This window comes from Rissa tridactyla, chromosome 18 (assembly GCF_028500815.1).
Source record: "Rissa tridactyla isolate bRisTri1 chromosome 18, bRisTri1.patW.cur.20221130, whole genome shotgun sequence".
NCBI lineage: Eukaryota > Metazoa > Chordata > Aves > Charadriiformes > Laridae > Rissa > Rissa tridactyla.
In genome coordinates, this window is record NC_071483.1 from 4,280,681 (window position 1) to 4,295,247 (window position 14,567).

Sequence of the window (14,567 nt, forward strand, 5' to 3'; positions counted from 1 at the left end):
TTTCAGTAGATATTTGGTGTTCAGGTGTTCTTGGTGCCTTGAGCATTCCCTTGCTAGACATGGGCAGGCAGTGAGTGTCCCCCTCACCTTGCGAGGAGCGAGCGGGACCCTCCCCGCAGTTTTAAGCTCCGTTTTCATCCCAAATTGACCGGGGAACAGCGAGGCTGGTGGGGATCGGGTCACCCCTCGCCACCCTCGCCGCTCCCATGTGCCATCCATGCGCGGCTCCTCATCTTTGTCCCTTCCCCAGCCCGCCGCGGGGGGGGGGGGGGGGGGGGATGGCTGTTGGCTGGAGGTATCCCCCCCCTCCTCCAGCACCGCCCCGGCTTCCCCCGGGCCCCCCCGTCCCTGCGGCGGGCGGAGCCGCCCCGCTCCGCCCCGCCCCGCCGCTCCCGGCCCGGCCCGGGTAACCGGTGCCCAGCGCCGGGCCGCCGTTCCCGAGCAGCTCCGAGCCCCGCGGGGCAAACCCCCCCGCGCCGCCGCCGCTCCCCCCCACCGGCAGCATGCCGCTCGCCCAGCTGGCCGAACCCTGGCCCAACATGGAGCTGGTGCATCTGGACACGGAGGTGAGCGGGGCAACGGCCCTTCCCGGTGGCGCGGAGCTCCCCCCCTCCCCCGGCCCTGCCGCGCTCCCCCCCCCCACCCCCGCCCCGGGGGTCTCCGCCGAACAAAGGAGCTCCCGGTCCGGCGGGACCCTCCCGGCTGCGGTCGCCCCCCCCCGTCCCCTGCGCTTCCCCGGGGAGGAAAGGGGGGTTTGGCGGCACCGGGGGGGTCGCAGCCGGCCGGAGGGGGGGGGGGGGGCGGGGCGGCTACCGCCGGTTGCGCCGGGGATCGGGGTGTGCACGGCGGGGCTGGGGCAGCGGGGGCTGCTTGGCTCCGCTGCTGCCCCTCCGGGCTTTGATTATTCGGGGAGCGTGAGCAGCGTGCTCCTAAATCTCCTCCCAGATAGAGAGGAAAACTGTCCCCGCTGAAGGCTCAGGGAATAAATATCTCAGATTTTGGGTATTTCTCCACCAGGCTTCCTCGCTGTCTGCCTCCCCATCTGCTCTCGCCGGGCCTGTTTCAAACTCTGGTCACGGTCCTGTGTCACTTTGCTGGGTATCCGCTCTTCCCTCCTGCTTTGCTCTTTTCCTTCTAATAAAAACCTCTGAGCCAGATGTGGAGGACGGTGCACAGCATCTGTCCCCATCTGCAGGCTCACATCACAGCCATTTCAGAAGAAAGGGACAGCTCGTAGCAGTTTTCACCCGTCGCAGAGCAGCCAGCTGAGGCACTGTGTTCTGGCACTCTTTAGTTAAACATCTCATCCAAATTGGAACTAGCAGCTTTCCTGGAGAAACCAGTGGGATGGTGGGGGGGTTTATCCCAGGTGTCTGCGCAGACCTTGGTGCATTCCCATCATTTTGGCTGGATTCTGTGTTGTCGCGCTCTTCTGTCACTCTTACGGATGTCAGATGTCACGATGGTGAATTGGTCTGATTTAGAATCATAGAATGGTTTTTGCTCGTTCCTATTTAAAATTGCCTCTTAAGAGAGCTCTGCTTTGAGTGGAGGCAGCGTTTCACCGCTGCTGCTGGCGATCGGAGGTGAGGTTACTTAATTTTCATCGGCCCCGTATGGCAGGGCTTCTCCTAGAGACCCCCCTGTGCGGGTGGGTGCTGTGCCGAGGGTCTGCCCCTGCTGAGGCTGCAAAGGTGTGGGGAGACCCTGCAGTGGGCTGAGAGCGTCTGCTCTGCAGCATCGCTTGAGCCATGAGGATGGGCTTGTGCTCCCAGGTGGGAGAGGAGGGAAGTCCTGCGGCGACTTGATCGTGATTCCTGAAACCACATCATGCGCCCAGAGCTGGGGTGTAGGTTACTGCTGGGAGACGGGGCTTTTTATTTGTGGTTTCTCCCTTTTAAGTAGGAAGATAGCCTGAAAAGGTGAAAACACAAGTAGGCTCATAATGGGAGGAAACTAATGCCGGTGCCCAGGGTGGTGAGTGCCATGGGCGAGATTCGTTTACTCCTTAATCCCAGGTCTCACAGGTGCCAGGCAGGCGCTGTGTCAGCATCAGGGGATCTCTCCTGAGAGGAAACGGCCGGGGGAGTCCGGTCTGTTTTTCAGCTGTGAAGATCATGGCAGCAACGAGGACTGTTTTCCCCATTGCATTAGTAACGGGTGTGTTAACTGTAAACTGAAACTGGAGGGCCTGCCTACGGCTTCGAGCTGTCCCCTTCCCCCATCTCACCTTGGCCAGAGCTCTAGGTCAGGGTCTGGAGCCGCGTGCAGGTGGTATTTCTGCAGAGCTGTCTTTTTACATCTCGGGATCACAAGTGGGACGTTGGCTATTTACCTCCCTGTGTGTTAAGGCGAGCAGGTACATGCAGTTGACTTCAATACGGTTGTTCTTCACCTCTAAACCGGGCTGCCATCACCTGGGCCAGACTTCAGAGGGTTCCCTTAGAGCCAGCAGCGTGTCTGCGAACAGTGGAGGGGGACCTGGGCTCGGGGGGGAGTTTTGCACCTTGAGGTTAAAATCACCAAGGGCAGGGGCCCAAAGGGAAAGTTTTCACCACTCCTGGGCAAGGTGGCACCACTGAGAAACTGAGGAGACTTTTCTGGAACGCCAGTTACGTAAATTGCCCTGGGATCGCTGCCATCCAGGTTAGAAACTGGCTTCCTCCAACCTTTGCTTTCTGAGTCATGGAGCAGAGGTGCTGTCACCGCGCTGGTGCAGGCATCAGTCCTATTGTTAAGAGATTTGGGGTTTTTCCACTGCGTTCCAGGAGTGTTGGTTGTCTGCTGCTGGGGTCGGGTCCTGGCAGGTCCCCCGTGTCCCGGCCCACTGGAGCTCAGCCTGGAGCTGTGCCGGGAAAACGCATGGGAGTGGGTGGCAGTGGGAGCTTGAATTGATCCCTTGCAGGAGACAAGTCCCTCTGTCCTGGGGACTGAGCTGGCTTCATAATACTTTTTCCTTTTTTTCCTCTTTCCCCCTGTTCTCTCTGCTGCTTATGTTATTCAGAATATTGCTTACGTAGTAGAAAAACCTGGCTGGGGCAGAGTACAAGCGATAGAGAGTGGAGTTGAATGACTTCATCACCATAGCGATGGATGCTGTCATCGGGGCTATGCTTTTCTTTAAACTCCTGTCTTGTTACACAAACACACAGCAACACAACTGACGTGGGATTACGCCAAACCCAACCACTTCAAGCTAATTATTTTTCCCTGTATATGTGTATCATCCTTTATTGAGCAGGAGCTATTCATGAATAACTATCCTTTTCAAGCATCTTAGCTGAACAATGCATAAAACAATGATCAAAAGATAGAGGAGGAAGCCGAGCGACTGTCGTCTCCGATATGCCTTGTACATAGACTCCTCGGTCTGTTTAGGCTACGTGAGTTCTTTTGGAGATCTTTATTTTTGCAGAATCGTTTCCTTTCTCTGAATTGCAATAGGCAAGATCTATAAATTCCACGTAATAATAAAATGGCTTATTCTTGTGTCAAACTGGCAGAAGCTCTGGGGTGAAGGGTTTTTTCTTCCCCCACTCATACCTGCTTGAATGCTTCACGGTTCATCAAAGTTGGGTGAAAGAGCATCTCTGGGTACCTGGTACCCTTGTTGTATTGTGTATGGGCACCTCAAAAGTGACTAGTCAAAACCTAGAGGTCCAGAAATAACAGGAGGCTGCTTTTCGAAGCAGAGCTGTCGATAATCTGGGATGACTTGTGCTGATGGTGCTAACTATAGAGCGCAGCCCTTGATGGCAGCAGGAGTGGACACGCTCTCTCACGGTCCTGCCAGGGGTGCCACTTATCCTGCTTTCAGATCAGAGCAGCACTGGCCTGTTTCTGTAAATTGCTCCCTGTGCTGCGGATTATGTGGAATTAAAAGGATTTAAAATGCAAGATGTCCTAAGATAAATATCTCCCAAGTTCAGCCAGGCTAGCAGTTGTGTAACCGAATGCACTTGGTTTTCCAGTATACTTTTCTGCGTGCTATTAAGAAAACTTATTAGAGCGGCGTGTGTGCAGAAGGGCTTTTGCGTTACCTCTCGGGCAGTTTTAGCTGTCGCTCGCCCAGAGGTGCCCTCGCTGCCAGGCTGCCGCTCCATGTGCCCGTCAGATTAGCTCTGTAATCCCCCTTTACGCTCGCCCCAGAGCAGGGATGGATGGAAAGTTGCAGGGACAGGCTGCTGGCCCCGGTGAGGCTCGTGCGACTGCCTTCTTGGTAGCCCAAGCCCTGCTCTGTCACTATCAGATCATCTCCTTACTGCCCTCGGCACCCAAGGGAAGGAGCTGTGCCTCCCTCCTGCCTGGTTACTGCCTGCTGGGAGATCTTTGGGGGGGCTTTCAGAGTAGGACGTTCACGAGGCTCCTTTCCAGCCCCGAGAACAATGTGCTGTGAGGGGGTATCTGGCACGGAGGCACTCGCTAACGCGCTGCGCGTGGTATGCAGGGGGAGTGCAGAAATAAAGCATTTTAAAGGGACAAACGTCAAACCAAGAGACCCACAAACTATTTCAGCTCTTCTTACGACGTGGTGAATGGCTGTATTTTATCTTGGGAGGTGATGAGTCTGTAACTGAGTGCGTTTCCATCTTGGATGCTTACAAATGGCTCTTGAATTCCATATGAGGCAATAAGGACTGGTTTTGCTCTGGGGTAGGAAGGAAAGCACTTGGCTCTAAATACTGCGATTCTCTCCTTACACATCTGCCTTATGTCAGCTTGAGAAAAGTGACTGTTTCTCAGGAGCTTCATCCCATGGACCTACGTGCCCAGGAGATCTCCCAGGGATGGATGCTGCTCTGTTTCTTTCCACATCCTGTCCATCCCCATGTAGGATGGATTTCTTTCAACAGCAGGGTATAGGACAAGCGTTCCTCAGGGTAGGGAGCTGATGAAATGCAGCACTCAAAAGGTCCGGAGGTAGCACCCGCGTCTCCTAGCTTATCCTTGAAGGCAAAGTGTTGGACAGACCCTGTGCTTGCTTGCCACGTGCTGGTCTTCCCGAGGGAATAAACGACCTTGTCCCATGCATCAACTCGCCTCTCTCCTGATGCGTGTCTTATAGATCTGTTCTCCAGACCATGAGCCAGGCACTACTTCCCTCTGTCCGACACGGAAATTCCACTTCTTAAGCTGTTTTAGACATAAACAGCCCTCCCCGAGCTATGGTTTGGATTAGCAGCGAGCTATGATTTGTTGATCAGTGACAGCAGAGCCAGTAAACATAAGTGTGTTTCCAAGCCTGGTTATCTTGAGCACGGTGTCTTCCCCTCTCTTTGGGGAGGCTACACATAAACACAAAATCTTACTTCACTTCTTAGCTATTCTTTGTGCTAATGGCACCAAGAGCTCCGTGTAAACATCAGAGCAACGTTCTTCTGGAAGAACTTGGCTTGCGTGGCAGTGCTGTTGCTTTTTTCAGTCATCAGCTGGAAAATACTTAGGAACATAACCTAGGTTAAGTCGGTGCTAAGGTGAGTTACGGAGCTCAGAGTGGATCCGTATAAATGTAAATATTGCAGGGCCAAGCAGCTGGTGGTCTGCTCCCCAGCTGATGTGGTGGTACTCCATGCTGTGGTAGGACCAAGCTGTTCTGTGAGGTGCTATCTATGAAGATATCTGGAGACTCTGGACTATTGTCTGTGGATTTGAAGTATCTGAAGACTAAACTTGTGCTTAAATTCAGTTCTTTAGTGTTACACCTGTTCTTGTGAGCAAGCAGGTACCCAAGCAGGTTGAAAACAGCAGCGATGACCTCCTATAAAGCAGAAGAGTGTGAAGCTGGAAGCACCCACTGAATGTTGTAGAAAGCGAGCGCAGCGTTAGAGGGAGGTTTTCTTGGTGGCCCCAAAGCTCTCAAGATCAACAACTGCAAGTTTTGCTTTGTATTAAAAGGAAGTGAGTTAAATGCGGCCCAAGGGGGAGAAGGGGATAGTGTAGTCCTAAAATGGATGTCAGGTTCGTGTCCTCTTGCTTCTCCAGGGAAGGAGCTAGCTTTGTTTCTGTTCGATTCCTGAAAGGCTCTAAAACCCATTCACTAAGAATCTGAGGTTGAAATACAGTTGCGCACCTTTTCTCTTGGACTGTAACATTGAAAGAGAAGTGTATACATTTGCCTTGTTCTTTCAAGGGAAGAGAGGACTTCCACGAATTTTTGGAGCCTGAGACTGTAGTGCAAATAGATGTCACAGCAAAATCTTCCTGCCCTTGTTTTTTAGCGTAGTCTGCAGAAAACTTTTTGTACATGCTTATCCTGCTCTGAGTGTCTCTGTCTGAGTAAATCCTACCCAAATCTGCTCCCGCTGGCTTCTCCAGGCACAGTGCTGTGCTGAACCTGATACGCCTTTGGGCCAGCGCCGAGTGTGACCGGCTCGATGCCACTCCAGGCGGTTCAGGTCACCGGCTGTGACTTTGTGCGTGGCTCCAGCAGCAGGAGCTGGACTTTCAGGCCTAGAGCCAAGCAAGTGGTGCGGATTTCCTGCGGCCCTATCAGCTGCGATAGGGTAATAAATAACTGATAAATGTTTGTATTAAAGCCAAAGTCACGGCAAAATGGCTGTCAGTTGCACTCTAGCGCTGCTTTCCCAACTTCACCTGATCTCCCCTCCTTGCTTCTCCCAGCCGTCCCGGAGAAGCGGTGGAGGGGGGTATCCACAGCGAGGGTGCGGGAGGTGGGATGCTGCGACCGCGGGGCTGTGTCTCTCGGGCAGTTCCTGCCGTCCGTGCTGTTGAGGGTGGGGGTCCTGTACCTCCCGCCTCGGGGACCCACGCCTGAGGAGTGCAGGGGTGCCCTTCGCCCCACGAGCGATGGGCGGTATAAAAACAGCCCTAATTTCATTTGGGGGAAATGTGGAGAAACTCTCTGGACAAGAAACTCTGGACAAGTGTTTTTTCCTTGGCAGAAAGCGTCCCCTCGGTGTATGGGGAGTGTCCAACCATGTCTGAAAGTGTCATCCTCCCCTTTTATCCTGCACGAAGGGCTCTCAAGGCCAACAGCCTTTCTAAGGGGGTGTAAGGAACGGTCCCATGCCTGGCGTGTGCTAATGTCAGTTCTCTTCCTTTGCAGAATGGGCAGGTTGCTCCAGAAGAAGGCGGAAATCCTCCATCCAAGGTAAAAATGCTCCGGGGTTACATCCTTAAATCATCCCTCTGAACTGCTTAGGGGGTGTGAGCTGACTTGGGGAATGGGTTGGGGACGGCTATTTTTAAATCCTGTAAGCTGCTGCTTTGTAATCTGGATGAGTGCATGTGGGAGTGTAAGGGGCTGGAGTAGGGGAAGAGAAAAGATAAACCCTCTTTCTTCCTGTCCCTTTGGTCACCTAAATATATCTGGAAAGTTTCCCAAAGGGCCTCCTCAGTCCATCACCCAGGAGATGGACTGGAGGCCGCAGCAGAGGGCTCGAAGCGAGAGTCCCTGGGGTGTTTCAGCGCTGTGTTTACACCTTTCTCTATGTTGTGATCTTGCCAGACGGGATGAGAAATGCAAGAGTATTTGATGGTTTTGGCACAGCTGCCCTTGCTGAGTGCTTGGTATCTGTTTGTTCTCTCAGCTTGGTGGGGCTGGGAGAGGCGCCACTTCTGTCAGGTTGCCCTCTGCGTCCCCGGTAACATCGGCAGGGAATGGTAGAGGGAACTAAGCTGCTGTTTTCCATGTTTTGGGCAAGGGTCTTAATCTGCTAGACCTTCTTCAGACACCTAAAGCTCTTCCTGTTCCACACGTGAGCAGCGTGACGTTGAAGGTCTTGATTTCCCTGATGGGAGCCCTCTCCAAGTATAAGACTGAGGGCTGATGTTGTTAGTGTGGGTATCTCCTAATTGTGCCCATACTTCTCTGTCCTGCAAGACACTGTGCAGCGTATAAGAGCCATATCAGTACCTTGAAATCCTTTCAGGATTTCCTTTTCTGATACGTACATGCTATAACCGTGAAGAGTGACACAACGTGTTTGATTTGGCTTGGGAGACCTTGCTGAACGGGTTGTAAAGAGCTTGTCCTGCACCTTACCCTCAACGAGTACCCTGTAGCAGTTTCACTCTGAATTATCATCTGTGCTAAAGGCCATGGGGGTTTATTGTATTGTTTTTCCAGTTGGTTACTGTCGCATTTTTAGTAAAAGAAATTTAAATCTAAAAACCAATCGGCTGCTTTTCAGGTAGTTCTTTGCCAGGAACTTATGCGAGACTTCTAGCATTGCTGTTGCATCTCACCTACGTGTTCTGCATTTCTGTCCCAGTTGCTGGACCGGCACTTTTCCAGCGGCCTGCACAGAAATCTGGCGTGGGTCAGATGAACTCAGGTCAATGAGACTGTGCACTTCCCTCCCCTGAGAATAGTGGTTTTACGGTTCTTCACTGTGCCTGCATCTCTGGCATGGGAAAAAAAAATAAATCTGTCTCTTCTGGTTGGTTTCCAGCTGGGCTTCTAAGACTTGAGACTTTGCCTCTTTCATCTTCAAACACTTGGCTAAACTGCCCTCCCATAAAAGCAGCTGAAGGATGTTGCTTTAAAAATAATTGAAGATTTTTTTTCTGTCTGAAGGACATCACTGGGACAAACCCTGGCTGATTCCATCTGTAGATGCAGCCCCACAGAAATATGAGGCGATAGAGGCCAAAAAGCACTCGGGGTTCTCCTTGCTGCTGTGTTTCTGTCCCGCTGTGGGACAGGGAGGTGAAGTCCCCATTGCAGCTGGGGAGCAGGCGCAGAGCAGCGGGCAAGTTGTCCCACATCCCACAGCAGGAAAACCACAAGAGCCCTGTGCTGCGTGCAGGTGTCCTGCTTTGCACTTTTCCGAGGCGCCGTGGCCAAAATGCCTGTGAGCGGTGTCAGACAATCCCATTTTCGGTAACTTTTGAACACATGAAGCCCTGCTACGTGCTCCTGAAATAACCTCGGTGGCGTTTTCCAAGTTTGTACAAGGTACGTTTGCTACCAGCACAGACAAATGAAATCCCTCCTATAAACACATACCTTCAACTTCAGGGCAAACTCTCTGGCGCTCTGCACCAGCTGCGGTGCTGCAGACGGGGGAAGCAGGCAGCGCGCTGATTATCATAGATTCATAGAATCAAGATACCTATGTATTTTTCTGTTCTTTTTGGGGGTAGATGTCAGCAGCAGCTTCTGGCACTGGCTCTACCTACAACAAGGACTGAGGAAGGAGAAGTAGGCGGCAGTAAACATCTGAGGCTGGCTATTCTCAAGTTGAAGGTTGCTCAGGATCCCTCCCATGCCCTTCTGTTCTAGCTGCGTGTGGAGAGCTGTAAGGGGAAGAGGCACCTTTATTCTAGGTTTGTACTTGCTATCCTTTTGCGGCTAATTCTGTGATCTCTTCTAAAAATAGCCCAAAGCTGTGACAGTGGCGATTACTCAACACCCACGCAGAAGTGCCGTCCCTCCCCCTGTCCCCGTAAGTAGGATGCTCCCAGAAGTACAATCGTTATTTGCCTGGGCAATAACCGAAGACACTTTGCAAAGGAGGAAATCCAAGAGTTCCTCAAAAGAGTTGGGAACTTCGCAGCTGGTAGCGTGAGACTGATGCAGTCTAATGCCTCTGTCATCATCTCACCTGCTGTTGTTGCACATTAGGGATTTTGGGCATAAAAAACAATGAAATGGTCACTGCAGAGGTAGCGAGGGGATGTTTTGGGCCAGGCTGGCTGTGATCTGGTATTTTCTGGTTGCATTTGTAGCTTCAACTCAGCTTCCTACCAAGGACAGCTGGTGCATTTCACAACTTCTTGTGGCTTTTATTCCTGTGTGGATTCCCACCTTTCAAGAACAATTGTGATACGCAAGTCCCTGCAAGCATCGTACCTCGGTGTGTTTATCTGAGTATCTTGGAAATGCCTGCAAGATCCTACAGGTTGGGCAGAGAGCTGTCTTGGAGCGTCTGCCTCCCTTTGCATGGTCACAGGGAAAGGAGCCTGGGTCTGCTGTCAGGGCCATCCCAACATCATTCCAGCTCTGTAAGCATAAGGAATTCCAAGCCAAACCCTCTCCTGACAGCGAGCACAATCCTAGATTGCTCGTGCCTGAGTCCTTGCTTATCTGCATGTTCCCAGTGTGTCCCTACTGTAAGAGTTTGCAATCTGCCAGGCAATCCTGGCCACATCCCTAAAACCAAGCTGCCGATCCGACGCTGCATTGAACAGGAGCCTTTGGCAAAGATAGGTACGAGGATGGCTTTTTTGTTTTCCTCTCCTCTTTGGTGGTGGCGTTTGGCCCTGTTTAAATTTGATGTTGGCTTTCGGATAGCAGCAGCGTGGCTTGTGTAAGGTTTCAGTGCGACGTCTGTGGGCTGCTGAAGAGAAGAGCTGCTCTTCCACGTTCGTATTGGTGGTAGAGGAGCAGGAGCGATGGTAACGGAGCAGGACTGCTATCCTCATATCCTTTGCGTTTCAGGGCTCAGGGCTTGCTTTATTCCTGTTCTGTTTCCTTTGACTCAGCCTGGGCTGACACCAAGAGAAGCATCTCATGCAACAGCCTTGGATTAACCTCAGCTGCGTCTCCGTGCAGGTTGGGAGCAAAACAGGAGGTCTCTCGCCCTGCTCTCAAAAGCTGCTCTGCCCCAGGGGCTAATCAGCAGCGCCGAGCATTGGTCCCTAGGTACTGAACCTTGTTCTGTCCTACGTTCTTTAGATTTTAATTGTCAGGTAGGCTGAAGATTGGTCCTTGTTCAGCTGGGGAACGGCAACGGAGAGCTTGAATTCAGTGGGAAAATGGAACCTCTCATAATTGGGGTTTTACAGCCTGCTCTGCAGCCAGCTTGGCTGAGGGGTGAGCTTGTGCTCCCTGAAGGTGCCAAGTGTGAGGAATTATGCATGAAAGTACAACAACCAATTAGCGAAATCACTTCATAATGAAGAGCAGAGGAGTGGATTTGCAGTGCTGAGTGTACCCACTCTCTCTCTGGAGGTAACGCTGGCGCAGGCTGGGAGTGCTGATCAGCTTGTTCTTGGGTGATAATCACAGTGCGCAATGAAAACCGGGGAAGTGAATGAGTAACCTCTTCCAGCTCTGCTTTGCACCATCAAGGAGACCTTTGAGACCGGAGCAAGGGCTTTGCTCTGCTGCATGTACCAGGCGTGAGGTGCCCCACCTGTGCAGGCTGAGCCTGTTGGGCAGCAAAAACTCTAGTGGGAATGCGGCAAAGGGGAAGACACGGCTCTTTCACAGATCCATACAGCTCCTACTGATTTATTCTCGTGTCCTGACCAGAAAGGTCCTCCCCTGCAGCACCTTCAGCAAGGGAAGCTATAGACAGGAACCCTGGGTCTGGACACTTCTGGCCAGAGAAATACCTGCATCGCCAGCGTTAACATCAGTTTGTGTTGTTCTGGGTGGAGCGCCCTGCTGTAATGCTCTAGCGGTGACAACGTGCAGTGGCAGTTGCAGCTCGGAAGTGTAATTCTTTGGGACGAGTTGAAGGAAACAGGGTTGTAGCCATCTACCTGCAATAGCTCTGTGCCAGTCCTCGGTGTGGTTCGATAGCAGTCACCTGCTGTTAGAATTATTTCTAGTATTCATAACATTTCTTATGGCTGGTTCTTGGTTTTGGTACGCTCCTCCTGTACCTGCCAAGGTACTCGAGCCCAGCTCTCCACTCCGGCCTGCAAACTGGATGGATGGAGCAGCTTTCCTGCAGGCTGGACTTCACGGCTGGTGAGGAATCCTGCTCGGACCTCTAGTCATGAACTGGGAATTCTTCGTGCTCCTCCAGCGAGCTGTAAGAGAGGAAGGCTTTGTGCTGCTCCATTGTGGCACACTGCATCAGTGCTTGCTCACAGCCCTGCTTTCCATCAGTACATCTCTCCCCTTCACCCAGACTTTGGGCTCTGCCCCTTGCTGTGGGCTTCGCTGACGGGCAGAGCATCCATTGCCAGTTGTCCTGTCTTCTCTGGAGCTGCATCACCGAGTGGGTGAGCAGAGGGGAAACTTGAAGCGCCTTCTCTTCACAGTGGGAGAGGAAGAAAGAGTCATCTGAGACCTGCTGGCCACCAAAGGGCAAGTCCTGTGTGCCCACCTAGTGTCCGGGTGATGGAAGGCTCTCGTTGCGTAGGCTGCCAGCGTTGCTCCAGGCTGGGTGCAGACCGTGTTGACAGAAGACACGTCCAGTGGTGCAATCCTCATCACTACTGGACACTGCTCTAATCGTGGCCTCTTAACATGAAAGGTTTTAAAACAAACAAGTGAAACGCTCTGCTTTGAAACAGGCCTGGCGTGTTTGCACAGCTGCTGCTGCTGTTTTCTCCAAGAACTGGAAAGCTATCGAACATGGGAAGAGCCAGGTACCTCAGCACATCCCTTCTCTGCCCAATGCCCCTCTTCTGTTGCTTCCAGCTGCTCGGCCAAGAGTGCTCCGGCCGGTCTGGTCCCCCAGGAGCTGGGATAACCTGGTGGGAGCAGAACACCTCCAGCATGGCGTGGTGCTGCCTGGAAATCCACCTTCCCCTCTGCACCTCAGGGACCGGGCTGCAGCTATTGCCACTCTCTCAACATTTGGCTTTTTCAGCCTGTCGGGGTAAAGCTCTTAGTTTAAACTGGCTGCTCCGTCTTGTCACTTGAAGTAATCAAGTGGGTTTGTTTTTAATGTAATACCTGACATCTGCCTGGCTGGTTCCTGCCAGAGTGTTTGCTCTTCGTCCTTGGCAAGGCCGGGCTATGGTTAACAGCAAGCTTCTGAGCTCTTAAAAAAAAAAAAAAAAAACACAAATAAATGCCTGTTTGAGGGGCAGAGTCTCTGATGAGCTGCAGACTTTAATGAATAATTGAAGAGGGGTCAGTTTACAGGACTTGCACATGAGGAATGCAGCAGAGTCTGCAGCGCTGGTGAGCAGCGCTCTAGCAGCCCTCGCGCACGGCACGCCGACCCATCAAAACTGCTCCGGGTTCTTCTCTTCCATTTCCACCCCCCTCCTGGGTTAATAGAAACTGCCTCAAGCTCTGTCTCCAGAAAGCCTCTATTACTGGGGGGAGGGGGTAATAATAGTTATAATCTTTTACTGTGTGCCGTACCTGGAGGAAACATGTGTAATCTGTCTCTCCATCAGAGTTAAAGGAGTTCTTGATCCCACAGCAAACTGAGGGACCCTCCTGCCAGCCCTCCTCAGCCAGGCTTCCCTCGGCTGTCTGGGAACAGAGGGCAGGGAATTGCTGAAGTCACGTTCTTTGGGGACCCAGGAGGAGGGTGGGCAAGGCCAGAGCTCTGCTGGCTCTTCCCCAGAGGGATGGAGGAGCCACGGGCTCCTCTCTGACCAGGGGAAAGGTAGATGGAGACCGGCCGAGGTGGTGGCAGCTCCCTCTGTGCCAGGGACAGCAGCAGAGAGCTGGCACCAAAGAGGACTCTCAAGAGCTCGAACTGAAGAACTTATTCCCATTTGATTTTTGAAGGGGTCAGAGTGGGCTTGTGTCTCTGGAGGATGCCACCTTGGCATCTAGGAGCTTTGAGTCCCCTTGACTGGGTTTGTTGGGGGGTCACTGGCTCCATGGCTGGCTCAGATCCCAAGTCAGGACTCTCCCTCCACACACAAACCGTCTCCCTGAATCTCCTGCAGCTTTACAAGTCTCAGCTTTATTTGGAAGCCGAAGCCTAGTTTTGACATGAGCAGTAAATTCCTTCTCTAGCTCCAGGTGAAGCTGTGATAACTTTCCCCCCCGCCTCGATTGCACTGTGCTGCCTGCCAGGGGCTGCCACGGGGCTGGGGACCGTCCAGGGAGGATGACAGTCCAGCTATCCTGTAAGGAATCCTGCCTGCCCTGGAGCATTTCTCCTTCACTTTAGGAAAAGCCACTCACTGGGGCTGCCTCCGTGGCGAGGAGGGCAGAGGCATCCTCCCAAGAACTCCAGCTGAACATGTGCTTTAGGCAATCCTGCTCTAGCAGGGGAGTTGGACTAGATGATCTCTAGAGGTCCCTTCCAACTCTGAAGATTCCGTGATTCCGTGATCTCATTGCAACGATGCTCTAAGGCAAACAGAGTTTCCCAACTGCAGCGTGAAATCTGGGTCCTTCTCTCGCCAGCCCTGGAACGCACAGCCGGGAAATGTCACCCTTACGGAAAACGAGGGCATTTATCCCTCCTTTGTACTTGAAACCTTGGTCTCAGCAAAGCTTCTGACGTGGCTCTGGGGACACCGAACGGACTGCGAACACAATTTTTTTGTGCTCCCGTAAGCACTCTCAGATGTGGCGGTATTGATTTCCTCGCCGTCGGAGAGGTGTATTTAACCGGACGGCGCGGGCTGGCCTGGTTACAGATTGGGAATACGCGGTGTCTGCTTACAGAGCAGGGGAGGCGATGGGTCTGCACCCTCACCGGGGCTGGGGGCAGCGGTGGCGTTTGGGGGGGGTCACACTCCTTTTGTGCAGTGGGAGGGGAGCCCCAGGGTCTCCGCATGGACAGAGCGGGGGGAAGAAAGCCCCTTAAAATAGCATTTTTCATATCTAAGGGGAACAGGACAAAACATGTTATTCCCAGTGTTCAGGGTGACTAATCCCCGTGCTGTGATGTTTGGGAAGGGGGGGGCCAGTGATCTTTGCGTTACGGCCCCGTCCCCGGCATGCA

General features: G+C 52.8%; 1 protein-coding gene across 5 annotated transcripts in view; it reads left to right on the top strand.

Annotated features, from left to right (window-relative positions):
• RPS6KA1 (ribosomal protein S6 kinase A1) overlaps positions 1–14,567 on the top strand; it is a 57,804-nt gene that overhangs the window by 15,505 nt on the left and 27,732 nt on the right. For 4 of the 5 annotated variants that reach the window (XM_054223534.1, XM_054223536.1, XM_054223535.1 and 1 more), the window contains one exon: positions 7,067–7,111. In XM_054223534.1, the coding sequence (XP_054079509.1) occupies positions 7,067–7,111 (45 nt within the window). Of the gene's footprint in view, positions 1–397; positions 567–7,066; positions 7,112–14,567 lie in introns of those variants that run through there. The other variant, XM_054223532.1, reaches the window with a different exon arrangement.